General features: G+C 54.8%; 2 protein-coding genes and 1 long non-coding RNA gene across 8 annotated transcripts in view; 2 read left to right on the top strand and 1 right to left on the bottom strand.

Moving 5' to 3' along the window:
• Nucleotides 1–309: 309 nt before the first annotated feature.
• CDT1 (chromatin licensing and DNA replication factor 1) lies at nt 310–9128 on the bottom strand. The gene is made up of 10 exons (XM_027821788.3): nt 8291–9128; nt 7225–7383; nt 6528–6748; nt 5352–5546; nt 4311–4456; nt 3585–3688; nt 2782–2970; nt 2344–2478; nt 2047–2248; nt 310–1217 (listed from the first exon to the last, which is right to left on the bottom strand). Exons 1-10 carry the CDS (start codon nt 8819–8821, stop codon nt 1054–1056), a joined length of 2046 nt encoding a protein of 681 aa, XP_027677589.2. The 5' UTR covers nt 8822–9128; the 3' UTR covers nt 310–1053.
• Nucleotides 9129–10629: 1501 nt separating this feature from the next.
• Nucleotides 10630–14248, top strand: LOC122462542. Its single transcript, XR_006285165.1, has 2 exons — nt 10630–10693; nt 11926–14248. It is a non-coding gene; the product is annotated as an uncharacterized LOC122462542 (long non-coding RNA).
• A 10886-nt stretch (nt 14249–25134) lies between these two features.
• PIEZO1 (piezo type mechanosensitive ion channel component 1) overlaps nt 25135–27734 on the top strand; it is a 108326-nt gene continuing 105726 nt past the window's right edge. For all 6 annotated transcript variants that reach the window (XM_043526167.1, XM_043526169.1, XM_043526171.1 and 3 more), the window contains exon 1: nt 25135–26127. In XM_043526167.1, coding sequence (XP_043382102.1) covers nt 26064–26127 — 64 coding nt within the window. In that variant the 5' untranslated portion in view covers nt 25135–26063. The remainder of the gene's footprint in view (nt 26128–27734) is intronic.

The raw sequence follows: 27734 nt of genomic DNA, 5'->3' as shown, positions 1-27734 counted from the left end.
GCTGTCAGCAGTTCCCTTTCCTTGAAGGCCTAACCTTTGATTAGGTACCAACCCTCACATGCTAAACTCTGCTCTCAGCCATGCCTGTACATACAAAAGTTGCAGTCGTTTCTCTGCAAATCCCTGCTCATTTTTCCCAAGAAGTCTCTGCATAAATTGGCCAACAACTCAACCCTTCCCCTACTGGGGATTCACAATGTTCTGCTGCCGAGAAGCCTCAGCACCTACAGCTGGAGTTAAGGGTGCCTCAAGCAGCCCACTGTTCAAGGCAAGAGCTCTTTCTTTAAAGCAGGGAGCACTGCTACTGCCAATCATTTAAAAGTTTAATTAATACCAACACATTTCAACAATGTCAGAGAGCTGGAGTGGTCCGAGATGCACTCTCTCTCTCGCTCTGTAAAACAGAACAGATTAAAAGAGCCCCTGGGATTTTTCCTTTCCAAAGGAAATTCCATTTTTCTTATTTCTCACTTTCTAGAAATGGCGTATGATCCCATCCACCCCCACAGCACCTTCAGCTAATGGAAGAAATGGAGGCAAGTTGTCATATTGGAAACTTGTTCAAGGGAATTAAACATGACAACATTGCTCAGAGAGGGGGGTCTGGCTTATGTAACTAAGGCCATGCCAGCCAGAGATGCTCAAACACCCCTGCTCCCACTGTGGCCCGAGGAGTTTTATTTGTTGTATGAAGTTGCCCATAGTAACTAAGCAGTCAGAGCTAAAAAAAGGGAGCAATTTAGGTAGGAAAGCCAAATGCAACCTCCTACTGATGGAAGGCATGTAGTAGTGAACATAACATATTAGCCCTCATATTTGAGGGCCAGGGAAGTTGCCCAGAACTGTGCCAAAGGAACAACTTCAGATCCAAGAGGCTTGTCTACCTTCTTGGTTTCCTGTGCATAGGTAGGAACGAGAGAGGTCACAAGCAGCCCAAAGGGGAGTTCTCTGCAAGACCTTAAGAGGGCCGCATCTCTGCTACATTCAGAGGCACATCTAATTAAGATCAGGATCTCGCCCCCAGCCATTCCCCACCCCTCCCCACCCCCAGAATCAGAGCTTCTCCTCCTCCTTAATTATCCTCGTCAGTCTCTCCATAATGACATTGAGGTCCATGCTCTTGTCCAGCTTGATGTAGGTGTCTTTCCTGATCGGATGGATGACGACCCAGTCAGGCAGCAACTCTGAGAAGAGGTGTAGGTGTTTCTCCATTTCACCTGCAGAGAACCAGAAGCGATCAGCAAGTTAGTTTCAAACAGCTTCTCCCAGCCAGTGAACACAATGAGCAGCACTTCTGGCTTCTGCTCCCTACCCAAATCACAGAACCACACAGGTGAAATTCCTCCCAGCCATTGCTTCCAGGCTTTGAGCTTAGCCATCAATTACATAGCCGTGCTTGGCACTGCTGGTACACAGGAACGGAAACAATACAGGGCAGGGAAGCCCTATAAAAATATTCCCACTCCTCTCTCCATCAGATTACAGCCGTTATTTTAGGAGTTTAGACTACCCCAGAGTTTCCCATGTCTGGGGGAGAGGCTACAGAACTCACATTACCAAGCCGATGAAGTAGTGTCAGCTTCTACATTGGCAGGCAAACTAGTCTCTGGTGGAGGGGTGCAGCAGCTAGGCATTCTGGGGAAGCACAGAAATGCCGGATAAAGACTAGACCCTTAGCTTCCACCAAGGTAGGGTCTTAGGGAGACCACTGAGGGAAAATGAATGTTATTTACTATTGTTCCAGGATTCCATCAAGACCAGCACGAGGAGCATGAGTTAGAAGTGAGGCTAGAAAGTAAAGGTTCTGTCCATAGGGATCCTCCAACTACAGCTAACTCCAGGACAGCTTTGCAGCTCCCAAAAATGTATTGTTTAACATGGTAGCCATAGCAACCTCTAGAGGTAAGTGTGTATTACGGTACCCATTCACTGCTTCCTAGCATTCAGCTCTACCTTCGCTGCAGGGGTGGCAGGAGATGTTGGATTTTGTGACTCAGAACCTCACATGCCAGAGGCAAGAACCCCTTTCAAATCCCCCTCTATTACCAGAGGTCATTGTGGTACAGTAGCTGTCGAGCATCCGCGTACATGCCACCTCTGTAGTCAGCGCCTGCTTCTTTTCAGCCACGAACACATTGCGCAGGAAGCGGGCCATCTCTGGCAGCCGTGAGATCATGACGAGCCGCTCCTCCTGTTGTGGGTTCCGGGTCATCAGAGCCTGCAGTTTCTGAGCCTCCTTTGCTCTGATCTAGGGGAACAGAAGTTAGTGGGGGTTGGGTCAGACACCCTCCAGACCCCCCTTGTCGGGGACACTCCCTCTGCAGTCACAACCAGGTTACTCACCCTTTCTAGCAGGGCCTGGGACACCCCTTTCAGGGCACTGGAGGTGTTGGCCGTGCGTGTTGCTTTGGGGGCCTCATGCTCTCCTGGGCTGGTTTCAGCTGTTCTTAGAGCCAGGTTGGCAAGAGCCTTTTCCATCTGTTCACACAAAGGAGAGTCAGAAGTCTCATGTGGGAGCTGCAAGGTGTACCCAGGGAGCCTATGCTTGAAGCTAGGGGCACAGTTCCTAACTGCAGGTTAATAGTTCAGGGTCTTTGATCAATAGCAGGGAAGAGTCTAAGATGGAGTTTCCTCCCCAGGGAGGAGTGGGTGCTTGAGTATCACTGCAATTGGGTCACAGGAGTACCAGTGATCCCGTAGATGTGAGAGGGGGTAACAAGTTCATCACAACCATCCAGTATTGGTGCTGTGTACTCCAGCCTAAGCATCTCTGTCCCTTACCTTTGGAGTCATCATGCTCTGGGCCTTGGTCAACACCTCCTGTGCCGTGGTCAGCTTGTCCACCTGAGGGGGCTGGGGCAGCTCAGCTGGTACGATGTCTGGCACCTCGTCTACATTGAAGCGAGGGTGCCATCTGGTCAACTTGTCATCTGGTATGACCATTGCGGGGTTGAGGGAAGCCATGAACATCTGGAGTGAAAAGAGTTGTGTGTCAGACACTGCAAGTCAGATACCCAATAAGAGTTTGGTTTTGTTACCCTTGAGCTAGATCCATTACCTCACCGCAGTGTTGTGCTTTTAGCATAGTTTAGTGTCATGTGTCTATGAGAAACCAGAGCCAGGAGAGTCCAGGACAAGTCTCTCTCCCTAGGAGAATCCTGATCCTTGTCTCAATGTTTCATATTTTCTCCCCTCCCTGCCTAGGATTCCACAGACATGAATGGTTTGGTGGTCCAACTATGTACTTTTATTTTGGATCCCAGGCCCCTCAGTTAAGTGGATTCTTATCTCTGCCTCTAGATATCAAAAAACGTGTCTTGGGGAATCCCAGATCCCTGAAAGTGAAAGCCAGCAAGTGACCTAAGACAGAGCAGGTCTCATCATTGCATGATGGGGAGCTTCTGAATTAGAGAGATTGTAAAGGAGGCGATGGCTTAGCTTCACGAAGTACAGGAGAACGCAGCACCCCCGAACGGTAGTAAGGTTCCAGCTGGCTGCATGCACAGATGGCAGATTCACTCAGTCGGCATGGCCCCTGGTCTATACCAGTCTCCCCAGGATACCAAAAACACCGAGCCATTCACCTTGTGGTGCTGTTTGACAACGTTCACCAAGTTCCTGCTGAATACCCTCCTGCGTTCCAGCAAGCGCGACGCTGACAGGTGCGGGCAGCCATCTACCTTCTCCTCTGGAGACAAGAGAGGTTTCCTCATTATCCCCAGGTCCTGCAACTGGGGAAGCTACAGGGGGAAGGACTGGCAGGAAGAGCTGGCTGCAGTACCCCAGGGCTGACACATGCCATCACACTGCTGCAGCTGTAAGTACAGGAGCGTGAAGCAACACGGCCTCAAGGACACCAGACTTGATCATCGGCTTCAGAGCCAGCCCTCCTGCTGCATCCCAGGGAAATAAACAGAACAGCACCTGGATGAATGCAGAGCACCAGTGTAGCCAGAACTGGGAATGCCATCGACAGGTTATGTTCTGAGCCGAGTTTCAAAGGAAACTCTGGGAAAGACGACAGGCTTTGAGATCCATTGCCAGGCCAATAGTTTTACATGCCTCCTCACTGCTGGAATAGGTCAGAGCTGCTCCCCACTCTGCCCACGTTCAGGGAACCAGCTAGTCAGATGGTCTCAGTTCCGTCAGACACAGTGAACTCGTTTGGGGGGAAAAGGTTTCCAGAGACCCAAACGTCCTTTCCCAGCAAGCACCATTAGGGATCAGGTCAGACAGAGAGCTTAGAGCCCAGCCTGCCAGCAAGGTCTCCTCCACAAGGGCTCGGTCAGACAGTATGCTGCAGCACGTACCTTCCCCCAGCACTGGCTCTATGGTGAGCTGGTAGCTGGATTTCTTCCAGAAATTGCTGAAGGTTGGGATGTTCCTCTCCTGGCGGAACTTGTACGAAGTGGGGTACACGGCTTTGATCTGACCCACATTCCTCTCTTCAAACTGCCTGCGGCATTGCAGGAAGAGTCGGAAATTAGGTCGCAGCACGGACACAAATGAGCATCAGCAACAAGTGCTTAAACTCAGCAGCCCCGATGGAACCCAGAGCAATGGGGGGGGCCCCGGGAATCAGACTCCCACGCGACACGCAGGGTCCTAGCAGTCAGAGTCCCTGCCTGCAATACGTATGGGAGTGAACAGCAAAGGACAGAGGAGCTGCAAGTTAAAGAGCAAATCCTGTCCTGGGAAGTGGTCTGAGTACAGGTCCGGGAGCCAAGGGCTCTCCTGGTCTAATCCCAGTCTTGACATAGGCTTCCTCTGTGGCTTTAGGCAAGTCATTTAATGTCTGTGCCTCAGGTCTGCTCTCTGTAACGTGGAGACAGTCAGGGTTTTCCCCTGTGATGGGAAATACGTTTGTAAGCGGTGCTGCAGGTACAGCAGCAAGGGGTGAGTCACTCCATATGCTCTAGCCAAGTCTCCCTTGGGCCAGCATCAAAGACTCCTCCCCCACCCACATGGACACATCCAGCAATGCCACAGTCCTCAGTTATGCTGAGCCCTCCCTCATTTAGAGGAAAACGTTACAACCAGAATTCATCACAGGTAGCCAGACCAGGTGGAAACCCCCTCCCCCTCAACCCTTCCATGTATGCTTCGATAGGTCCCTCTTTGCAGGCTTGGGAAGTCTGCATGAGAAAGCACAAGCCCTTCCACTGCACTTGAATCCTGACCTTCTTAGATGCTGCTCATTGTGCATCTGCTTTGTACTAGGCACAAAACTGGAAAAGTTCACAGCTGTTATGCTGCTGGCACAATTACAGGGAATGCTGAATGCGGAGTCCTACAGCTCTATAGCAATTCCTCGTACCTAGAGCTACCCACCATCAGGAGGAGGAACTTACTTGTGCATTATATCTTGGACACCCTGCTTGACTTTGGCAAAGGTTACCGTCTCGGAGCGATTGAAGAGCATCCCCACAATGGTGTCCATGCTGCGGAACATCTCTGCCAGGACCTTGTATTTATAGGGCAGCGTGAGACCTGGGGGGATATCCTGAGCAAGGGTGTGGAATCGCTGATAGGCCGGTGCCTTCTCACTGACAGAAGGGAAAAGTGACCAGGAATTAGACCCACAACAAGTAGCTTCAACATGAGATTAACACCAGGTGTCTGTGAGCACATGTGTGAACAGACTGGCTCTTGGTTTGCTACTCAGAAAGGAGGTCAGTAGGAAAGCCTGCTAGTTTCAGGTGTGGTAGAAATCTCTGTTGAGTCCGTGCTGACATGGCGATTTGATGTTCATACAATCCCCAACCTCTGCAATCTTTTGCCTCTATGTTCTCCAAGGGACAATCCTGTGCTGGCAGGATGGGGATGGATTAGAGGAGCTGAAAAGGTCCAGCTCAGATTCTGAGGCTGTGCTACACATTCCAGAGACAGAGAGTCCCTTTTCTTAGCCGTCAGAATAGCAAGAAGATACGTGCGAGTTGCATCCCAAGTTCACGACAGCATCTGTGTAGTGCTTTCGTCAAGTGACCCTGCTGAAGTCTTCCCCCACCCTGACTCTGCTTCAGTGGAGAAGCCCGCCCACTTTTGCTGTCCAGAGCGTAGGCAGCAGCAGGTCACCCCTCAGGGATCCCTCGCGCAATGCCATGTTAGTGCCCAAGAGTGGACATGCTCAGAAGTAGCCTCTCGGTTTCAGCCATTTAGTGCTGGCGCACATACTTGTGTGAACGAGGCAAGCAGGCTCTCATTTCTGGAGCGGAGATGTTTGGTCTCCGAGTAGAAAGATCCCATCCCAGCTCCTGGATATTAAACATCAGAAACAGATGTTTGAGAGACCACTGGAGAGCTGCAGCATTTTGCTACCCAAGTGCCTTGAGCTACATTCTACCTCTGCCTCGTAGGTGGTAATTAGCCCTTCAGGAAACCCAGAGCAGCATTAGTTTTACCATCGCTAACTACGCCAATTAACTGGAACCCCAGGTCTATTGTCCCAGACTTTGTTTCAGCACCAGGTTAAACACACACTGAAGGTGAAGTTCCTATTCCAGCTATCCCCAAAGTTGGCTTCTCACCTGGCTTCCACGGTTGGCTCACAGGTCTCTTTGGATGGTTGCAGTCCAGATCCCTTCCCCTCCTCTGCCTTCCTGTTGCGGATTTTGGATTCTAGCTCCTGCACTTGTTTCAAGCAGCTCTTCAAGTCACTGCAGGTCTCTGAGGGGCAAGCTGGCAGTTTGGCTTTCCGAGTCAGCTCCTGGAGTCTCTGCAGGCGGTGTTTCAGCTCCTTGGATGAGACCTGAGATGGGAGTGGGAAGGGAACAGATACAGGACTCTCAGAATGGGAAGACTGTTTACAAGTAACACTCAGTTGTTATTCTGGAGGGGGCTGGAGGGTTAGCATAGCTCCAATGGTCACTTATACTCCTACAGAATCATGTATTTAGCATGCAGGGGGCCAATCGAGGTACAGCACACTTGCTGAACATACCAGGCACGTGCTGGTATCTCAAGGACGCCAGAAGTGGGTTAGTGAGAAGAGAATTCATAAGGGATTCTGCAGGAATTCTACCCCGACCCAGCTTGTGAGCAGAGGGAGCTGTTACATCCCCCCTTGGTGTTAACATGCATTTAGATGCCGCTGCAGAGCTAAGAGTGATGGGGTTTGTATCCCCATCAAGCCACTTTGAGGGTGAGCGCGCAGAAGAGCGCAGAGCTCACTCAGTGGAGCCCCTTCCCAGTCTCAGGGAGAGAAAACTCACAAACTTTCCATACCTGCTTAAAGCTTCTGTTTCCCCCCAGTGTAGCCAGGCCAGACTGCAGCCCACTCTCTGGACCTGGTGAGAGGGTCACATTCACCAGGTTCTTCACATTCTTGTCAAGGGATGACGGGGTTGGGGGTCTGAGGGCAGCACTGGAGCAGGGGCTGGACACCTGCAACAGGAATTTGTTGTTAGAATGTTTTGCGTTCACTGCCTGGCTGTTACTCACCAAGGAGTCTCCCTGCGTTAGCGGAAGATAAACCTTCCTATGGCTCCGAGTCAGCACGTCGCTAGAGCTCGAGTCAAAGTCAGATTTTCTAATACACAGTGAATCCAGGTCCGAGCAGCGCGGTGCAACTAACAGACAGCACCTGTTCTTTGACTTCCCCACTCCCCAAACACACACACACTGCACCAGCAGCCCTGCACCAGCTATTACAGACTGGGATTAGGGATTCCATCCCTGGCCCAAAACGTTTTCTACACTAGTTCTACTGCACCAAGTTTTGCAACATCCGAAACCCCAGCAGAGATGGGCCACCAGCTGCTGCAGGCTGTTAATACTGAGTCACTGCCCTTATCAAAGCAGATCTACTCTCCAGAGCGCACAAAATACCAGCAGCCTGTCTACACTAGAGCTCCCAGTGTGCTTAACACCAGGATGAGCAACAAGGGACGATTCTTTCCTTCCTGTAAGCAGGACCCCGGAGAGCCCAGCAATTTGGGTTTATTACAAACGCTATTGCTCAGGTTTGTTGCCCGCAGGGATGGGCCCTGTTTGCTTCAATGGGGTGTGAAGTAGGAAGCACAAGGGCAAGGTTAAAAGACACGCTGTTAATGGTTTCCCTGCTGATATTTTGGGCACTGGATCTCCGGAGGGGGCCAGGGGAGCAGCTAGGGCCCTGTCCCTACTTGCTTGCCAGCACAAGCGGTACGGAAGGTCCCAACAGGCCTCAGACCCAGCGCTGCCCAGAGGCCCCCAGGACAAAGGGAACCCAGATCTGGGGGGCCAAAACTGCCCCCGTCCAGGGGCCTCGCGTGGGTCTGGGCTGGCCAAGGGCCTTCAGGGAGGTACCTACCGTGACTGCCGCCTCCTGCTCCGCACCCTGGGGATCTTCATCTGCGGGCAGTACGAGCTTCTTCCTGGCCGCTCTCTTGCGGGGCTCCCGGGGCTGGAGGCCGGCTGGCGGGTCGGCGTTTCGCTCCGCTTCCGCTCCAGGATCCGGTTCCTGTCTACACCGCTTTCTGCCCGTGGGTGTCCGTGCCGGGGGTTGCGGGCAGCCGGGATCGGGGCGCCCTGGGGTGCGGGGGGAGGCCAGCAGCTGCTGCCGCCGGGGGCTCAGGGGAGGCAGCCCGGCTGCGGCGCTCACCGCCGCCCGATCGTCGTTTCCCAATCCGCCCAGCGTGGCTCCGGGGCTGGCTTCCCGGAGGCTCCCCGCCGGGATCGCTAGCGGGGCCGCGTTGGGCCGGCTTCTGGAGCCGGCGGCCCGGCGCTTCTCGCCCGCCACGCCCCCCACGGGCTGGGTTTTCCGCCGCTTGCTGCCCAGCGGCCCGTCCCGGGCGGGGTTTTTGCTGTGCGGGAAGAAATCGGTCACCCTGCGCTGAGCCATCCCGGCGGGGCCGGTTCCGGGGGGGGCCCCGCGCGCTCGGACGGAGCTCGCCGAGCCCGGCTCGCTGGGAGGCCCCGCGCGCTCGGACGGAGCTCGCCGAGCCCGGCTCGCTGGGAGGCCCCGCGCGCTCGGACGGAGCTCGCCGAGCCCGGCTCGCTGGGAGGCCCCGCGCGCTCGGACGGAGCTCGCCGAGCCCGGCTCGCTGGGAGGCCCCGCGCGCTCGGACGGAGCTCGCCGAGCCCGGCTGGCTGGAACGTTGGCGCGGCCCCGCGTTCCACCGCGCGCCGAATGTAGCCACTTTCCGCGGGAGCCCCGCCCCCCCGGCTGCGGGCAGCTGCGCACTGGGCGCCGCGCGGGAAATTTGGCGCCAGTTTCCTCGGGAAGGCGCCGCCCTCGGCCCCCGCCCCCCTGCGCCCGCGGCCGCGGGGGCCCTTGCGGGCGGCTCGGGCAGAGGCGGGGCGCGCGCGGGGGGGTCCTTCGCCCGTGCGGTGCCGCCCTGTTGGGCTCGCGCGGACGCCGCCGCCCTTCGGGGCGGAAGGATGGTGCCGTGGTCCGGCGCCCGGCTGGGGCGAGGGGCGGTCTGGAGTCGGGTCTTTGCTCTGACACAGAGCTCCCCTGGGACCTTGGGCAGGTCACTTAGCCCCTCTGGGCCTTGGTTCCCCGGCGGGGCGCTGGGGAGAATGACGCGAGGAGCGCTGGAGGTTGTGAAGAGGTCAGGCATTCCTGCCCCAGAGGCCACCCAGCCCCTTCCCCAGCTCCCCACACCCTGCGGAGGGGCAGGCCGCTGCGGGTTCTAGAGGAGATGGTGCTGGGCTTCGGTGTCTGAGACCTTCCAAGGGCATCGGGTCCCCTCTGGGCATGGTACGCTGGGGGAACAGACCAGGGACCCTGTATCCAGTCCCTGTCCGCCTTAAAAAGCTCCGTGTCTTCTGCTGCCAGGTGCCAGGGAGATTCAGGCTCTTTCAAAGGCTAATATCTTCAGTGGCCTCCAGGGCGTGGGTTTGTACCTCGCACAGTGGGATGCTGGCACATGGCCGGGGTTTCTGGGACTACTAGAATACAAGTAAAAATAATCATAATTAGTAATAGAGATCAATTAATGAATTGTATAATTAAGCATAAAAGGCTGTTTGTTGATGGGCCCGTTACGAGTTCATCATAAGGTTGGGGGAGATCCTGAAGCTGTGAGACCTTCAGGCACTGGGGAAAAAATGCCCAGAGAGGCTGCTGACACACACCACTTCGCCTTCTTCCCCCTCCACCAGCATATATCCCTCCAGCCCAGTGCTTCCCTCCAAGCTTATCAGAGTTTCCAGCATGTCTGTTAGCAAACAGATGTGGGTTTCCAGTCAACACACGGATACACTTTAGACTTGGCTTTTTAATGGCTTGTCAGCATTACTAGTTCTTTTTGCTTCCTACTCCAACCCTGAGTTAAAGTTGTTGACTTAAAACTTGATTCCCCCTCCATGATTTGACATGTCATAACAGCCCTGACCTATTCACATTTTGCTGTTTTGCCCAAACATCCCAAAGCAATTTAGCAATATCCATTAATAAACCTCACAATATCCTTGTGATATTTTTTTTTCTTTTTTACAGATTGGGAAACAGGCACAGAGGCATTAAAGGCCAACATTTTCTGTCTAAAGTTAGGTTTCAGAGTAGCAGCCGTGTTAGTCTGTATCCGCAAAAAGAAAAGGAGGACTTGTGGCACCTTAGAGACTAACCAATTTATTTGAGCATAAGCTTTCGTGAGCTACAGCTCACTTCATCGGATGCATTCAGTGGAAAATACAGTGGGGAGATTTATATACACAGAGAACATGAAACAATGGGTGTTACCATACACACTGTAAGGAGAGTGATCAGGTAAGGTGAGCTATTACCAGCAGGAGAGCGGGGGGGGGGGGGGGGGGGGGGGGGGACACGACACAACAGATGGAGGGGTGGGGACACGACCTTTTGTAGTGATAATCAAGGTGGGCCATTTTCAGCAGTTGATAAGGAACAGTGGTGGGGGGAGGAAGGGGGGGAATAAACATGGGGAAATAGTTTTACTTTGTGTAATGACCCATCCACTCCCAGTCTCTATTCAAGCCTAAGTTAATTGTATCCAGTTTGCAAATTAATTCCAAGTCAGCAGTCTCTCATTGGAGTCTGGTTTTAAAGTTTTTTTGTTGAAGAACCTAAATTCATATTTATGCACCTAAATAAGCAACCTGGTTTTCAAAAGCACTGAGCTCTCACAACTCCATTAACTTCAATTAACAAGAAGGCCACATTTATGTCATGGAAGTCACAGGATGTGCGTGACTTCCAGAGACCTCTGTGACATTCTCTGCATCAGCCCCAGGAGCTGCCGGACTCTGGAGCTGGCAGCCAGCAGGGCCCTGGCAGGGTTCCAACGACAGGCGACAGCAGAGACAGGAGGCCCCCTGCAAGGTTCTAGCAACGGGCGACAGCCTCACTTGGGGGGGCACCTCGGGTGAGCACCTGGGGGTGTCCCATTTTCACCTGCAGCTCCTAGCCACCGGGGGCGGAGGGGGAACCCCGCAGCTCGGAAACCATGGAGCCACAATGGCAAAAGTCACACACAGGTCACGGCTTCTGTGAATTTTTGTTTATTGCCTGTGACCTGTCCGTGACTTTTACTAAAAATAACCGTGACAAAATCTTAGCCTTAATTAACAATCCTCCAAGGGGTCCTCGAGTAAATAACAGAAGTCAAGTCCTGTGATTTCTAATGTAAAACAACAAAATCCAAGAACAAATCCCTATATTAACAACAAAACTCTTTTGTTTTGATTTATAATCATGCAGAACACAAAAAAGATACTGGCACGTTTTCCTTTGTCAATCATCTTTAAGGTTAATTAATCCATTCAAATTCCCTAGCTAGAGCAATGTCTGTCAAATCTCTGGTGAAGGTCTGACTACCTGTTGGACCTAACTATGAGTCCAAAGATGCAAGGGCCAAGATGGCTAAAGACCTTACCATGGTTTCAGAATCTAATAAATTTATTTGAGCATAAGCTTTCATGAGCTATAGCTCACTAGTCTCTAAGGTGCCACAAATCCTCCTTTTCTTTTTGCGGATACAGACTAACACGGCTGCTACTCTGAAAGCTGTCGGAATCTAATGTAACTATTAACGCCCCTCGGAGAGCTCATGGGCAGTTACCTTACAGTTCAGTCCAGAATTCTGCACGGACAACTGGCAACCAGCGCAAGGGGCTGAGAGCCCTGTGTGTGGGTAACACCTTGCAGACTTCAGAGACAGAAGGTGGACACATCTGGGGCACAGTTGTTTCCACATCCACATAGCTTTGATCTGCTTCCAGGTTTGTGTCAAAGTGAAGCCAAATCTGGGACACAGCTGCTTCCACGTCCAGCTGAGCTTGAGCCTTCAGGAAAATCCTGCTGTGAGCAGGGGGTTGGACTAGATGACCTCCTGAGGTCCCTTCCAACCCTGATATTCTATGATTCTATGAAAGAAGCCCCTGATGCAGTGGGCAGTTTAGTGTTCTGCAAACATATACAAGTCACGGCAACCCTTTGGAGAACACCCTTCCTCCCAAGGGATCCCAAAGCACTTCACAAACATGGAAATATAAACGCCTCTGGGATACAAGATGGCAACCAGCCAGCTCACTGCAGAGCCGCAGGGGAAGGGAAAGTTTGAGGTTGACGACACTGAGGCAGAGTTTATGGGTTCTTAGTCCAGGACTAGGACTCCTGGGGCTCCTGGTCCTAATCCTGGCTCTGACATCATCTCTTACTGCAGCCATGGGCAGTCACTGCTCATCTGGCAAATGGGAATAATGTTACTGACCCACCACCCAGGGGATTAGTTTGATTACGCTAGTGCCCTAATTTAGCTAGGTGGTGTACAATCCCTGTCCTGAAGAGCTTATGTTCTAAAGATTATTGTCAATCAAAATACTATAGCCCCAGCTAATAATGGATATGCTGTGTACTTGTGTGGAGGATATGCCCCTTAAACGAATGCAAGCCAGGAAAGGCTGAGTTAAGGCTGTATGGATCTGATCTCACTTTCAATTACTTCAGTTGGCTTTGGAACAGGCCCCAAATGAACTTGGCATGCAGGTATATTCTCTAGGGGTTAGGACTCCTGGGTTCTATTCCTGATCCTTCCACTTACTCCTTGTATTATTCTCTGATTCCCTCGCTGTAAAATGGAGACGATGCTTTCCGAGTTCTCCAGGAGGATGGGAAGTTGAAGTGTATGAAAAGCACACAGATCTTTGGATGGAAGGTGCTAAAAACGAGGGGAGTACCACCTTTTCCTGGAACACCTGCATCGGCTCAGTACACACTGTGTCAGGCTGGACTCATTTGCCGCTGAAGTCCTGCCGTGTCTGGTTTTTGTGGGTTTGTTTCAGGCTCTGGACATTTAGTTAATGCAGAGCTCTGTGGCTGAATACTGAAGAATGCTTTACCTTCAGTGAATACGTTGAGACCAGCCTTACCAGAATCAATAGAAAACCTGCAGTGCCCAGGGTGTAAGGGAAATGAGCTTTGATGTGTGACTAGAATTGGAATCTTTGTTCCGCTCTAATGACATCTGACAGCACTTAGGCCAACTGAAGCCATCTCCGGATTCTCTAGGAACACTCTGACGGGGGGCTGGGTTTGTTTGATTAGATCCGTGCACAACACAGGTATTTCAAGCCTGTGTGGCTAGTAAGTTAGGCTCCCTTACCTTCCCTTAGGGCACAATCCTGCTGCTATTGCATTCACTGGCAAAACTCCAGTTCACTCTCATGGGTGTATGATTGGGCCCTAGTAGAGCAGCATTTGCTCCTCCCTCCCCCATCATAAGTTATGCATGTTCTAATTGGCAGTGGAGCTGGGATGTTCCAAACCACATTATTTCAATAGCAGCTCGAGCCTCACTGCAGGTTAGAGTTTACCACAATTGAATGGGAGGATCTGGCTGAGACAGCCAAGGTCAAGGCAAGGTTGCCCCCAGAATTGAGTAAGTGGCAGCTTTGGATTTTTATTGGGAGGTTTTTGTGTTCTTTTTTTCTCTCTTATCTACTCCTGTCCATGCCCTCAACTGAAACATCAGACACTGGGGCTCAGTAGAGTTTGGTTAGTTAATTGCTTGGTGCAGAGTTGGAAGTTAGCTAGAGAAACCGTGCAAAAAGCTAGTTACAACCCAGGTACCTTTAAAAATAAAATTTAAAAGAGTGTAATCAACTTGCAGGAAACCGTGGGAATCAAGCTATCTGGAATGACAATTGGATGCTGTTTTATTTAACATGGACAAATGTACTGCGAACCAAGTAATGTAAAGAATTTCATGCCTGTTTTTTCCTGTTACAGTGTCTGGAACACCATTTACCATTACCGTAATTTGAAATTAATAAAACAGATCCATTCTGTCCTGTGTGGAAGGGGGACAGGAAAGTGTAGTCTACTTTAAACTGGAGCATTTATTTGCATGTATACATCAATGTGGACTTGTCTCTGCACGCAAATGTTAAGCATCATATACTGGCCGCAGTCTGCATGCTCAAGGCCCAGGGAGGTTAGTGGGAGCTCTGCATGTCAGCTGAGGACAGTATATTATAATTGGTTTCAGAGTAGCAGCCGTGTTAGTCTGTATTCACAAAAAGAAAAGGAGTACTTGTTGTGACGATGTGACGCAGCAGGGAGGGGGGAGTGTTGACCTGGGAATGTGCCCTGGGGACGGGAGACCTGAGAGCCTGTTACCTGAGCCAGGAGGGGGAGGGGGAGGTAACACCTCTGCCCAGGAATGTGGACGGAGGCTGCAGCAGGGAACCTGCTCGGTGGGTTTAGTTTCAGGTTGGGGCTGGGTGGAGGAACACAGGGAACCCCAGGGCTGGGGTCTAAGCTCCCTGCTCCCCCAGAAGGACTTGACTGAGGGGTCCTGGGTGTACCCACAAGCTCGGTTTTGGACTGTGTTCCTGTTGTCCAATAAACCTTCTGTTTTACTGGCTGGCTGAGAGTCTCAGTGAATCCCAGGAAGAGGGGTGCAGGGCCTGGACTCCCCCACACTCCGTGACAACTGGTGGCAGCGGTGGGATCTACTGCACCCCGTGAACGGCGCTTCCTGCAGTAAGTGACTGGGGAACAGTAAAACGAAGGGGGATTGACGGGGACCAGGTGTGCTGAAGATTCAGAGAGAGACGGTTTCAGGGGGCGGTTAACCCCTGGGAGTGTGTGACCAGAGAGAAGAACTTTTGCAGTAACAGGGTCCCCCGGGGGATTGCAGCGAGCGGTCCCAGGGGCGGAGGAGTCTGCAGCTCGACCCTGGCAAAGAGGTGGTGACCTCGAGAAGGACTGGCACACTAGGGGCTTTTCCTGGAAACCGTGGAAAGCTTCCCGGCCTGCGAGTGGCCAGCCGGGAGATGTACGCTAAACGCCTTAAGAGCGACCTGGTGGAGCTGTGCAGGCAGAGGGGGCTGCGCATCGGGAGGTCCACCAAGGAACAGCTGATTGCCCAGCTGGAGGAGAGGGATCGCTTGGATGACCCGATCCCTGTCCCGGAGGGAAGCCGCCCGGCGGACGCAGCGTGGGCCCTGGGGCCTGACCAGGCTGGGAGGGGTCAGACTGCTGCCCAGGACACCCCGAGACCCTTCCTACCTATGCCTGGGGGAGGGGTTGGGGGAAGCCCAGCGAATACCGAGGGCACCCTGACCCCAGCAGCCAGCAGGGGATCCTCCCGGCGGAGCTCCCCGTCCCTGGAGCGGATGCGGCTGGAATGGGAGAGGGAGAGGAAAATGAGGGAGCTGGAGGATCATGAAAAACAACGTCAACATGAGGAGAAACAACGTCAACATGAGCAGGAGGAGAAGGAGAGGGAGCGTCAGGAGAAGGAGAGGGAGCGTCAGGAGAAGGAGAGGGAGCGTCAGGAGAAGGAGAAACAACGTCAACGTGAGCAGGAGGAGAAGGAGAAACAACGTCAACATGAGCAGGAGGAGAAGGAGAGGGAGCGTCAGGAGAAGGAGAGGGAGCGTCAGGAGAAGGAGAGGGAACGTCAACATGAGCAGCAGGAGAAGGAGAAACAAAGACAGCATGAACTGGAGCTGGCCAGGCTGAGGAGCAGTGGGGCCCCGGCTGCGGTGAGTGAGGGGGGACCCAAGACTGCAAGGAGCTTTGATAAGTGCTTCCTGGCCCAGCGGAAGGAGGGGGAGGACATAGACAGCTTCCTGACGGCCTTTGAGAATGCCTGCGAGCTGCACAGGGTTGACCCTGCAGACAGGCTCCAGTTCCTCACCCCCTTACTGGACCCCAAAGCCGTAGAGGTCTACAGCCGGATGACAGGGGCAGAGGCAGGGGACTATGAACTGTTCAAACAGGCCCTGCTCCGTGAGTTTGGGCTGACCCCCGAGATGTACCGGAGAAGGTTCCGGGGTCAGCGTAAAACGCCTGAGGTCACCTACCTACAACTGGTCAACAGGATGCAGGGATATGCCCGCAAGTGGACAGCGGGGGCCCAAACTAAAGAGGACCTGCTTGACCTGTTCGTACTGGAGCACCTGTATGAACAGTGCCCTTCCGACCTGAGGCTGTGGCTGGTGGACAAAAAGCTCGCGAACCCCCAGCACGCAGGGCAGCTGGCCGACGAGTTTGTGAACAGTCGGTCAGGGGGTAGCCGGGAGGAATCCCAAAAGAACAGGCCCCCCCCGATGCAGAGAGAGAGTCACCATGGGGCCTCCCAGCGGGGAAATAGGGAGAACCCCCTCCAAAGGGGAACGCCTGGTGTCGGGCCCCTCCGACCCGCTCGAGGGGACCAACGTGACCTGAGCTGCTATCACTGTGGCCAGAGAGGCCACGTACGGGCCCAGTGCCCCGGGCTCAGGGACAAACTGAGCAGACCCAACCTACCCAGGGTTAACTGGGTAGGGACTCAGCTGGACGAGGGGCAGGCGACCCAGGAAAGGGGGGCTACCAGTTTGCCACCTGCTCAGGAGGGAAGAGTACCCCCGGCCAGCCCCGCCAGAGGGCTGGAGGCTCTGGACTCAGGGTGCTCAGTTTACAGGGTGGGTGCGGGGCTGTCCCTCCGGAGAGAGTGCCTTGTTCCCCTGGAGGTGGATGGGAGGAAGGTCAATGGATACTGGGATACGGGGGCGGAGGTGACGCTGGCCCGGCCCGAGGTGGTGGCCCCAGATCGGGTGGTGCCCAACACCTACCTGACCCTGACGGGGGTGGGCGGGACCCCATTTAAGGTGCCCGTGGCAAGGGTACATCTGAAATGGGGGGCCAAGGAGGGCCCCAAGGATGTGGGGGTACACCACCATTTGCCCACTGAAGTTTTGATGGGGGGAGACCTAGAGGACTGGCCAAGCGACCCCCAGACCGCCCTGGTTGTGACCCGTAGCCAGAGCCGGCGAGGGGCACTGCGACCTGACCCTGGGGAGGGTACCACACTGGAGGCGCGAGACCCTACTCGGGTGGGGAGGGAGCGCCGAGGGGCACGGCTCAGAGAGGCTGAGGCCTCAGACCTGGCCACGGAGGGGGAACCGGGCCCCATCCCTTCCCCAGCCGCTGAGTTCCAGGCCGAGTTGAGGAAAGATCCCTCCTTGCAGAAGCTCAGGGACCTGGCCGACCTCAGTGTGGGACGGACCATGAGGAGAGGCTGCCAGGAGAGGTTCCTGTGGGAGAAGGGGTTCCTGTACCGAGAATGGGCTCCCCCAGGGGAAGGGGAGTCCTGTGGGATCAGGAGGCAGCTGGTGGTCCCCCAGAAGTACCGCCGCAAGCTCCTGTCCCTGGCCCATGACATCCCCCTCGCAGGGCACCAGGGAATCCGGCGCACCCGGCAGAGGTTGCTACAGAACTTTTACTGGCCCGGGGTCTTTACCACCGTCCGGCAGTATTGCCGATCCTGTGACCCCTGTCAGAGGGTGGGGAAGGCCCGGGACAAGGGGAAAGCGGCCTTGAGACCTTTGCCCATCATAGAGGAGCCTTTCCAGAAGGTGGCCATGGACATCGTGGGGCCTCTCAGCAAGACGACCCGGTCGGGGAAGAAATACATTCTGGTGGTGGTAGATTTCGCCACCCGCTACCCCGAGGCAGTGCCCTTAGCTTCCATTGAAGCAGACACCGTGGCAGATGCGCTCCTGACCATTTTCAGCCGAGTGGGGTTCCCCAGGGAAGTCTTGACAGACCAAGGCTCCAACTTCATGTCGGCCCTGCTCCGGTGCTTGTGGGAGAAATGTGGGGTCCGGCACGACTGGGCCTCAGCGTATCACCCCCAGTCCAATGGGCTGGTGGAGAGGTTTAACGGGACGCTAAAGATGATGCTGAAAACCTTTATGAACCAGCACCCGCAGGACTGGGACAAGTACTTACCTCACCTGCTGTTCGCGTACAGGGAGGTGCCCCAGGAGTCTACCGGATTTTCGCCTTTCGAACTGTTATATGGAAGGAGGGTGAGGGGCCCCCTGGACCTGATGAGAGACGAGTGGGAGGGGAAGGCCACTCCCGATGGAGAGTCAGTGGTGGAGTATGTCCTGACCTTCCGAGAGAGACTGGCTGAACTCATGGGCCTGGCCAGGGAGAATCTGGCCAGAGCCCAGAGGAAGCAGAAGGTCTGGTATGACCGCACGGCGCGGGCCCGTGCCTACGCCACCGGGGATCAGGTGATGGTTCTCATCCCCGTGAGAAAGAACAAACTACAGGCCGCCTGGGAGGGCCCGTTCAAGGTCGTCAAGCAGCTCAATGAGGTAAACTATGTGGTGGAGCTGTCGAACCGGGCCCACCACCGCCGGGTGTACCATGTGAATATGATGAAGCCATATTATGCCAGGGGGAATGTGGTGTTAGCTGTGTGTGGTCAGTGGGAGGAGCAGGGAGATGACCCTTTAGTAGATCTGTTCCCTGGGACCAGAGCTGGTTCCCCCCTGGAAACAATTCCCCTCTCGGATCAGCTCACCCCTGCCCAGCAAGCTGAGGTCAGGGGGGTGCTGTATCCGTACCGACAGCTGTTTTCCAACCAGCCTGGACGCACTAATCTGACTGTCCACCGGGTGCAGACAGGGTCGCACCTGCCGATAAGATGCTCCCCCTTCCGAGTCACAGGGAAAACTGCTCAGGACCTGGAAAGAGAGGTCCGGGACATGCTGGCTTTGGGGGTGATCCAGCCATCGGCCAGCCCTTGGGCCTCGCCGGTGGTGCTGGTCCCCAAAAAGGATGGGTCCGTCCGGTTCTGTGTGGACTATCGGAAGCTCAATGCCATCACTGTATCGGATGCCTACCCCATGCCCAGGCCGGACGAGCTCCTAGACAAGCTGGGAGGAGCTCGGTACCTTACCACCATGGACCTTACAAAGGGCTACTGGCAAGTGCCGCTGGATGCAGATGCCCGGCTGAAATCGGCCTTTATCACCCCTCTGGGGCTCTATGAGTTCCTGACCCTGCCTTTCGGCCTCAAGGGAGCGCCGGCCACCTTCCAGCGCCTGGTGGACCAGCTCCTGAGGGGGATGGAGAGTTTTGCCGTGGCGTATATTGACGACATCTGTGTCTTTAGCCAGACCTGGGAGGACCACGTGTCCCAGGTTAGACAAGTGCTGGACCGACTCCAGGGGGCTGGGCTGACTGTCAAAGCGGAGAAGTGCAAGGTGGGGATGGCTGAAGTATCTTACCTGGGCCATCGGGTGGGGAGCGGCCGCCTAAAGCCGGAACCGGCCAAGGTGGAGGTGATCAGAGACTGGCCCGCTCCCCACACCAAAAAGCAGGTCCAAGCCTTTATTGGGATGGCAGGATACTACCGAAGATTTGTGCCCCACTTTAGCGCCATAGCCACCCCCATCACTGAGCTATGCAAGAAGGGGAAGCCAGACAAGGTGGTCTGGACCGAGCAGTGCCAGGAGGCTTTCCGGGCGCTGAAGGAGGCTCTGGTCAGTGGCCCAGTTCTGGCAAACCCAGACTTTGACAAGCCCTTTGTGGTGTTCACCGACGCCTCCGACACGGGACTGGGGGCGGTGTTAATGCAGGAGGATGAAAAGGGGGAGAGACACCCCATCGTGTATCTGAGCAAGAAGTTGCTACCCCGGGAGCAACACTACGCGGCCATCGAGAAGGAGTGCCTGGCCATGGTGTGGGCCCTCAAGAAACTAGAGCCCTATCTCTTCGGGCGACACTTCACCGTGTACACCGACCACTCTCCCCTGACCTGGCTGCACCAGATGAAAGGAGCCAACGCCAAACTCCTGAGGTGGAGCCTGCTCCTGCAGGATTACGACATGGACGTGGTCCATGTGAAGGGAAGTGCCAACCTGATAGCGGATGCGCTGTCCCGGAGAGGGGGCCCCGAACTTCCCCAGGTCACTGGTCACAGTGACCCTGCTCAGTTCAGTCTCGAAGGGGGGAGAGATGTGACGATGTGACGCAGCAGGGAGGGGGGAGTGTTGACCTGGGAATGTGCCCTGGGGACGGGAGACCTGAGAGCCTGTTACCTGAGCCAGGAGGGGGAGGGGGAGGTAACACCTCTGCCCAGGAATGTGGACGGAGGCTGCAGCAGGGAACCTGCTCGGTGGGTTTAGTTTCAGGTTGGGGCTGGGTGGAGGAACACAGGGAACCCCAGGGCTGGGGTCTAAGCTCCCTGCTCCCCCAGAAGGACTTGACTGAGGGGTCCTGGGTGTACCCACAAGCTCGGTTTTGGACTGTGTTCCTGTTGTCCAATAAACCTTCTGTTTTACTGGCTGGCTGAGAGTCTCAGTGAATCCCAGGAAGAGGGGTGCAGGGCCTGGACTCCCCCACACTCCGTGACACTTGTGGCACCTTAGAGACTAACCAATGCATCCGATGAAGTGAGCTGTAGCTCACGAAAGCTTATGCTCAAATAAATTGGTTAGTCTCTAAGGTGCCACAAGTACTCCTTTTCTTTTTATATTATAATAATACTTAACATTTATACACAGCTTTTCGTCATCAAAGCTGTTTACAGACATGGCTAACTACATGGCACTAAATGAAGCACTCAACCTCAATTGGATTTACTATCCTGGTTATGATAGGCAAACAGAAACCACATGATCATTTTGACCACAGGTGTCCTTACCCTCTGCCTGCCTGCTGTAAAATGAGAAGTTGGCATCTGAGCACTTCAGTTCAGCCCTGATCCTGCAATGGGATGCATGCAGGTGGACCCAGGCAGAGATGCATCAAAGCCAGGGCAGCTGGGCCTCCTTTGACAGTTAGATGCTCAAGAAAGGGCAGGGCTGTGTCCTCAGGGAGGGGTAGGGAAGTCATTTCAGGGGGAAGGTCTCCAAAGGCTAGTATTATACCCAGCCTAAACATCCTATACACCAGGGTGAAATCCTGGCCGACTGGGGAGTTTTGCTATTGATTCCAATAGGGCCAGAATTTCACTGCAGGCTTTGTGTACTGGCTGGGTTATTTGATGGCTGTCCCAAGCAGCTGAGGATGGCCTGAGAGCTCAGGCCCACCGCCCACTAAATACATGGTCTCCATGCTGAGACTGACAACCAGGGTCTGGTGTGACAGAGTGGGAATTTTCTGTAATATTATGAGTCTTGTTTGTGCCTCAGTTCCACCCCCTTCCCCGCCCCAATGTGCTGCATTGTTGCCCAGTGGTGGAAGGGGAATTATTTGCTCTCAGGGAACAATTGTTTGCTCTCAGGGAACAGGTGTGGGTGTCGCCTACCTAGCTGTCTGGGCCTTAGTTCCCATATGAATGGAGGATCTCAGAAGACAATGGCAAATCCAATCATCAGGACATTGACACCTGGCAACCAATGACCCAGAGGGATCTGGACTTCCCTGCCTCTCCTGGGGGAAGCTGAACAGTCTCTAGCTCCAGATCAAAGGACTGGAGAGGTGTGAGAGTTGGCTGCTGGAAGGAAAAGAAGGAGGCGGTGAGAGGGAGAGACAAAGCTTGAACCAAGGGGTTCACTACAGGTTGGCTGGGCTCTGGGCTAACCAGAATGGACTATGCTTTAATCTTCATTTGTGTATGCTACCCTAAGGACTTCCTATGCTGTCTATCGGTTAATGAATAAACCCTACTGTTTTGACCACTGTCACCAGTTGTCACGGAGTCCCCGGGTGATGCTCTGGAGCTGCTCCCTACAAAGCCAGGGAGGACTCTGGGGAAGTCTCCTTTCTGGGAGCAGGCTGTCTGCAGGGCAAGAAGCTCACATGGCTTCCACTTTCCTGGGTCTGACCTCGGAGCATTCAGCATCCTCTGCCCCTCCGTGCGCTTCCCACAGCGAATCCGCCCAGGCGGGGTCCTGGGGAAGCCAGAGGGTCCTGCCCCCCAACTCCGCAGTCAGACATGACTCTCAGCCAGCCAGTAAAACTGAAGGTTTATTAGACAACAGGAACATGGTCTAAAACAGAGCTTGTAGGTGCAGAGAACAGGACCCCTCAGCTGGGTCCACTTTGGGGGGCAGTGAGCCAGACAACAACGTCTGCACTTCACTCCATGTCCCAGCCAGCCCCAAACTGAAACTCTCTCCAGCCCCTCCTCCTCTGGGCTTTGTCCCTTTCCTAGCCAGGAGGTCACCTGATTCCTTTGTTCTCCAACCCTTTAGCTCTCACCTTGCAGGGGGGAAGGGCCCAGGCCATCAGTTGCCAGGAAACAGGGTGTCGGCCATTCTCTGTGTCCAGACCCCTGCACTCTAGGGCTCTGCAACGATCATACACCCTTATCCCACCCCCTAGATACTTAAGAACTGCATTGGGGAAACTGAGGCACCCCCACACTATTCAGAGGAAACATTAAGAACAGTCCCGCTTTGTCACATCTCTCTCCCCTTCGAGACCGAACTGAGCGGGGTCACTTTAGCCGGTGACCTGGGGAAATTCGAACCCACCAACGTTCGCTGTGTGAGTGTCACTGCAAATGTGCACGGAGCTCACAATGTGAAGCAGGCATGCTGAAGGCTCAGAGGTCCAGTCTAAGGAGCTGGTGAAGATGTTTGTCTTTCCCCAGAGGAAGAGCGAGACACCCAGGGGGTCTGGCGCACTGAAGAGTTTCCTCCTAGAGGGTGTTCCAAAGCTGGAGCCGTAGCACCGATACTGTGAACATAAGAACGGCCATACTGGGTCAGAGCAAAGGTCCATCCAGCCCAGTGTCCTGTCTACCCACAGTGGCCAATGCCAGAGGGAGTGAACCTAACAGGCAATGATCTAGTGATCTCTCCCCTGCCATCCATGGCCACCCTCCAACAAACAGAGGCGAGGGACACCATACCTTACCCATCCTGGCTAATAGCCATTAATGGACTTAACCTCCATGAACTTATCCAGTTCTCTTTAAAACCCTTTTATAGTCCTAGCCTTCACAACCTCCTCAGGCAAGGAGTTCCACAGGTTGACTGTGCGCTAAGTGAAGAAGAACTTCCTTTTTGTGGATCCAGGACAGTTGCTGCCACGATATTAGAGAGACAAGGTGGGTGAGGTAATATTTTTTATTGGACCAACTTCTGTTGGTGAGAGAGACAAGCTTTCAAGCTTACCCAGAACTCTTCTTCAGCTCTGCCAAAGGTTCTCAGAGCATCACAGCTAAATACAAGGTGGAACAGATTGGTTAGCGACATATTTAAAGGGACTATTCAAGGTGAAATGGCTCATTAACACCCCTGCAGTCACAGGAGAAATTAAAAAAAAAAAAGGGGGGGGGGTTAGTGGGTTACAGATTGTTGTAATAAGCCATAAATCCAGTGTCTTTATTAAGACCATGGTTTTTGTTGTCTAGCAGAGTTATTAATTTAAAAGCTTCCAGGCTTATCTTTTGAAGGTGTTTGCGCAGGTTTCCTTTGAGGATGAGAACTGAGAGGTCAGATATGGAGTGATCATTCTGTAAAAAGGGTTTGCCCATATGGTGTTTTTGTCTTTTATCATTTTCCCATGTGAGTTCATTTGACAGTGTAGTGACTGTCTGGTTTCACCCACGTAGGGGCATTTAGTGCACTGGATGAGGTACACCGCATGTTGTGATCGGCATGGGTAGGACCCATGCATTTTGAAAGATGTGTTGTGGGGGGTTTTGATCACTGCAGCAGAGGAGATATGTCTGCAGGTTTGGCATCTGTTATAAGTTGGATACAATACTGGGATTGGTCCCCTAGGCTTATCCCTGCTTCTTACCAGGTCCTGAAAACCCTGTCCACAGAAAAGTTTTCAACTAGCAATAATCACGCCTTGGTCTGAACTTCATCTACGATACTGCCTTGTTCGTCTGGCAGGGTCTGGTAGTGCACTGAGTTGGTGTGCCCTGGTCTGTATGGATCTTGCTTTTGAGGATGAGCTTAGTGTGGTTAGGGGTTGTTCGAAGGCCAGAAGAGGGGGTATGGGAAAGATTTCTTTCAGGATGTGGTCTCCATTGAGTTATGGGTTATAATTGTTTAATAATACCCCAGATGGGTTCCAGTGTGGTGTGGTAGGTGACAGCTAGGGATATGCAGCCAAAGGTGGTTGTTCCCCCCGTCCCCCCCATTGAAGGTTCTTTTGGAGTATTTGGGTGGCCCATTCCACGCTGCAATCTACATCTCTGGGGAAGTGTCTCTGTTTGGTGAGGGTGGTTTTTAAGCATTGTAAGTTGTGTATCTAGGACTTTCTCCTGGGAGCATATTCTGTGGTATCTGAGGGTTGGCTGGAGATAACCGATTTCTTGGTGTGTTTGGGGTGGTTACTGGATCTGCAAAGGTTGGTGTGGTGGCTGGTTGTCTCTAGGGTTCCATTGCTGGAGCTGATCAGGGTGCCCAGGAAGTTGGTGGTGGTGCGGGAGGGGGAGTTTGATGGATGGGTGCTGATTGTTGAAGTGGTGGTGGAAAGGGTGGAAGGCAGGTGAGCTCTGGCTAAGGCTTCTGGCTCCTGGCATATAGCTCTGATTGGTCTGGCAGGGGGAGAGGTGATTTGCTGTTAATTTGCACAAGGCACCTCTCAGGTTGGTTTCTCCTTTTCTAAAGGGCAGCAGAGACCAAGGCTGTGATCCGATCGCACCTCACGAATAAGAGGAGTCTCCCAGAGCTTCCCCTCCACTAACTGCACAGCCCCAACCCCTCTGAGCCCCCCAGCCCGCAGTCTCCTCCTTGCGCAGCGCAGCCCCAAATACAGCAGCGGGCGCGCACTCTCCTGGCAGCGCCCTGCCAGCCCCGTCTCTTTTCCGACAGGGCAGGGGCCACCCCAGGCAGGAAGGACGCCACAGGGTGGGTGCTGGGTGCCCCCCAGCGCTGCGGAGTGCCCGGGGGCTGCCCGGCGCTAAGAGGAGCAAGCGTGGTGCCGGCGCTAGGTGGTGCTGGCTCCCCGGCTGAGCGCGGCGGCTGCCCGGGGACGGGCAGGGAGTGGGACCCGCTGGCGCAGGCCGGGGAGGCCACAGCAAAGCGCAAGTTGGACGCAAAGCGCCTTGTGGCCGCGGCTTGCACACCTGCTGCGGGGATGGGGTCAGGATCCGAGCCCCGAGACCAGCCAGGACCCCCGGAGCCAGGCCCGGGGCAAGGAGGGCTGCGCCTCGGGAGAGCGAGAGCGAGCAGCCTGCCCCTGCCCCGCCCCGGGCGGCAGAGCTGCCGGTGGGCCGGACCCACGCGTGGGGGGAGCCCCTTGCTCCGGGCCCGTGGGCGCTACGAGCAGAAGCCGGGCCCCGGGGGCAGCTGTCGCTTCCCCATGAGCCCTCCGCGCCAGGACAGGGGGGCCTCCCGCCCGCGCAGCGCCTCCCCCGGGCAGGCTGTGAGCCCGGCCGGCCCAGCCCAGCCCAGCCCATGGGGGCTGAAGGGAAGCGGCCCGGGGCTGGGCAGGGAGGAGACCGCGCCTATAAAGACCCGTGGGAGAGCAGCCGGGCCCAGCCCGCCGAGCTCGGCCCCCGGATAAATCCACCTTCTTCCTTCCCCCGCATCAGACTTTCCACTGGAGCGCCGGGGCCAGGCTGCTCGGGTTACACACGAGCCTGCGCGGGGCAGCGCGGCTGGGGCGGGAAGGGGGCTCCGCGATGCCGCGCTGTTCCGCCCCCCGCAGCTGGGAGCGGGCTCGGAGCGGGCCCCGCTGATCTGCCCGGAGCGGAGTTCCCGCAGGAGCGGGGCCAGCCCGCCGCGCCCGGGCCCGAGACTCTCCCGGCGGGAGCTGCCCGGCGCCAAGGGACGATTGCGCGCGGAGCCCGCCGGGGCTTGCCCAGCGCCATGCGCGGCGGGCGGCCCCTGGGCTCAGCCTGAGCGCGGGGCTGGCTGCGGGCACCCACGGGGAGTCTGGGCTCTTTCTCCCCCCCACCGCCCCGAAGTCGCGGGGCGGGATGGAGCCGCGGGCGCTGTGTGGGGCGCTGTACTGGCTGCTGCTGCCTCTCTCGCTCCTGGCCGGTGAGTAAGGAACTGCCCCCCTCCCTCCCGGTTTGTCAGAGCCCGCTGGGGGAGGGGGCGCACGCTGGGGGAGGGGGAGCCCGCTGGGGGTCCAGGCGAGGCCGGGTGGGTCGGGAGCTCCCTCGGGAGGCTCGCGTAGTGGAGAGCCTAGGGAAAGTGCGAGCCCCCTGCTGCCGCGCGGAGGCTGGATTTGGGGGGGTTGGAGGTGTGGTGGTGCGGTTGTTTTTTTTTTAAGACGTGGCTGGCGACCCTTCCAGCCCCCGTGTATGTCGCGCTGGGACGGGAGGAATCGCCAGCGTAGCGTGGAGAAACTTTGTGTCCGCTCCGGGCTCTTGTGCTTCCCGTCCCTTTGCAGAGCTCCGCGCTCCGCGCTGCCGGTGGGCGATCCCGCGTGGGAAGCTCGCTGCGGCTCACCTGCACGCGTGGGGGAGCGAGCTCGAGAAGGGGACCAGACTGGGGCAGAGCCCCCTGGGCACTCGACCTGTAGGGTGAACTGTCCAGTCACGGCACGCAGCACGTGTTCAGCCACGGCTGGGTCCGCTCTCTGGGCAGCGCGGGCACGTCCATGCGGGAACGGAGGAGCGGGAGAGAAACAGGGGGCAAGGCCGACCCATGGGGGGAAGGAGGCGGGGGGGTCACTCTATATTAAAACCACAGATCAGTCTCAGCTTTTCTTTTCCCCACCCACCAGTCCCTGAATTGCTTAATTTTGAGTCTAGGCACATCCCCAGCAGCAAGAAGAAAAGGAGGACTTGTGGCACCTTAGAGACTAACCAATTTATTTGAGCATAAGCTTTCGTGAGCTACAGCTCACTTCATCGGATGCATAAAGTGGAAAGTACAGTGAGGAGATTTTATATATACACACAGACCATGAAAAAATATCATTTGGAAAGGAAGATGATGTCTGTCTGTATCTGTACAAGTTTTTTCATGAAGTGGATAGATTTCCACTCCATACGGCTAAATGCAGTGCCTTGTATAATGACAGGTTTAATGTCCCTGCCCATAGGGGGCACCACCTAGCCATATGGGGCACCACCTCTCCAGCTTTCCTCTTCATTTCAACCATCTTTCTTCCTGCCAGATGAGACCTTAAGAAAAGATCCCCCCCGTCCCATCCCCACCCTTCTGGCTGCACCCCCACCCCTCTAGTTGGAAGGCACTGGGCAGGAACCCAGTCATGTTCCTGTCTTAGCCTGAAGGGCCCTTGTTTAGTGACCTGAGGTGCTCCCAGAGGTGAGAGGTTAGCATAGATCAGTGGTTCTCAGCCAGGGGTCCGTGTACCCACCCGGGGGTACGCAGAGAGTCTTCCAGCAGATTCAGCGACTCATCGAGATATTTGCCTGGTTTTACAACAGGCTGCATAAAATGCACTGGCGGAGTCAGTACTAACTAAAATTTCATGCAATGACTTGTATACGCTGCTCTCGATGCTATACGCTGAAATGTGAGTACATTTATATTCCAATTGATTTAGCTTCTAATTATGTGGTAAAAGTCAGCAATTTTTCAGTAACCGTGTTCTATGACCTTTTTGTATTTTTGTGTCTGATTCTGCAAGCAAGCATTTTTTAAGTGAGGTGAAAGTTGGGGTGCACAAGACA

Source organism: Chelonia mydas, chromosome 12 (assembly GCF_015237465.2).
Source record: "Chelonia mydas isolate rCheMyd1 chromosome 12, rCheMyd1.pri.v2, whole genome shotgun sequence".
NCBI lineage: Eukaryota > Metazoa > Chordata > Testudines > Cheloniidae > Chelonia > Chelonia mydas.
The sequence above is the reverse complement of the archived record's forward strand: the minus strand, read 5'-3'. Positions and strand labels throughout refer to the sequence as shown.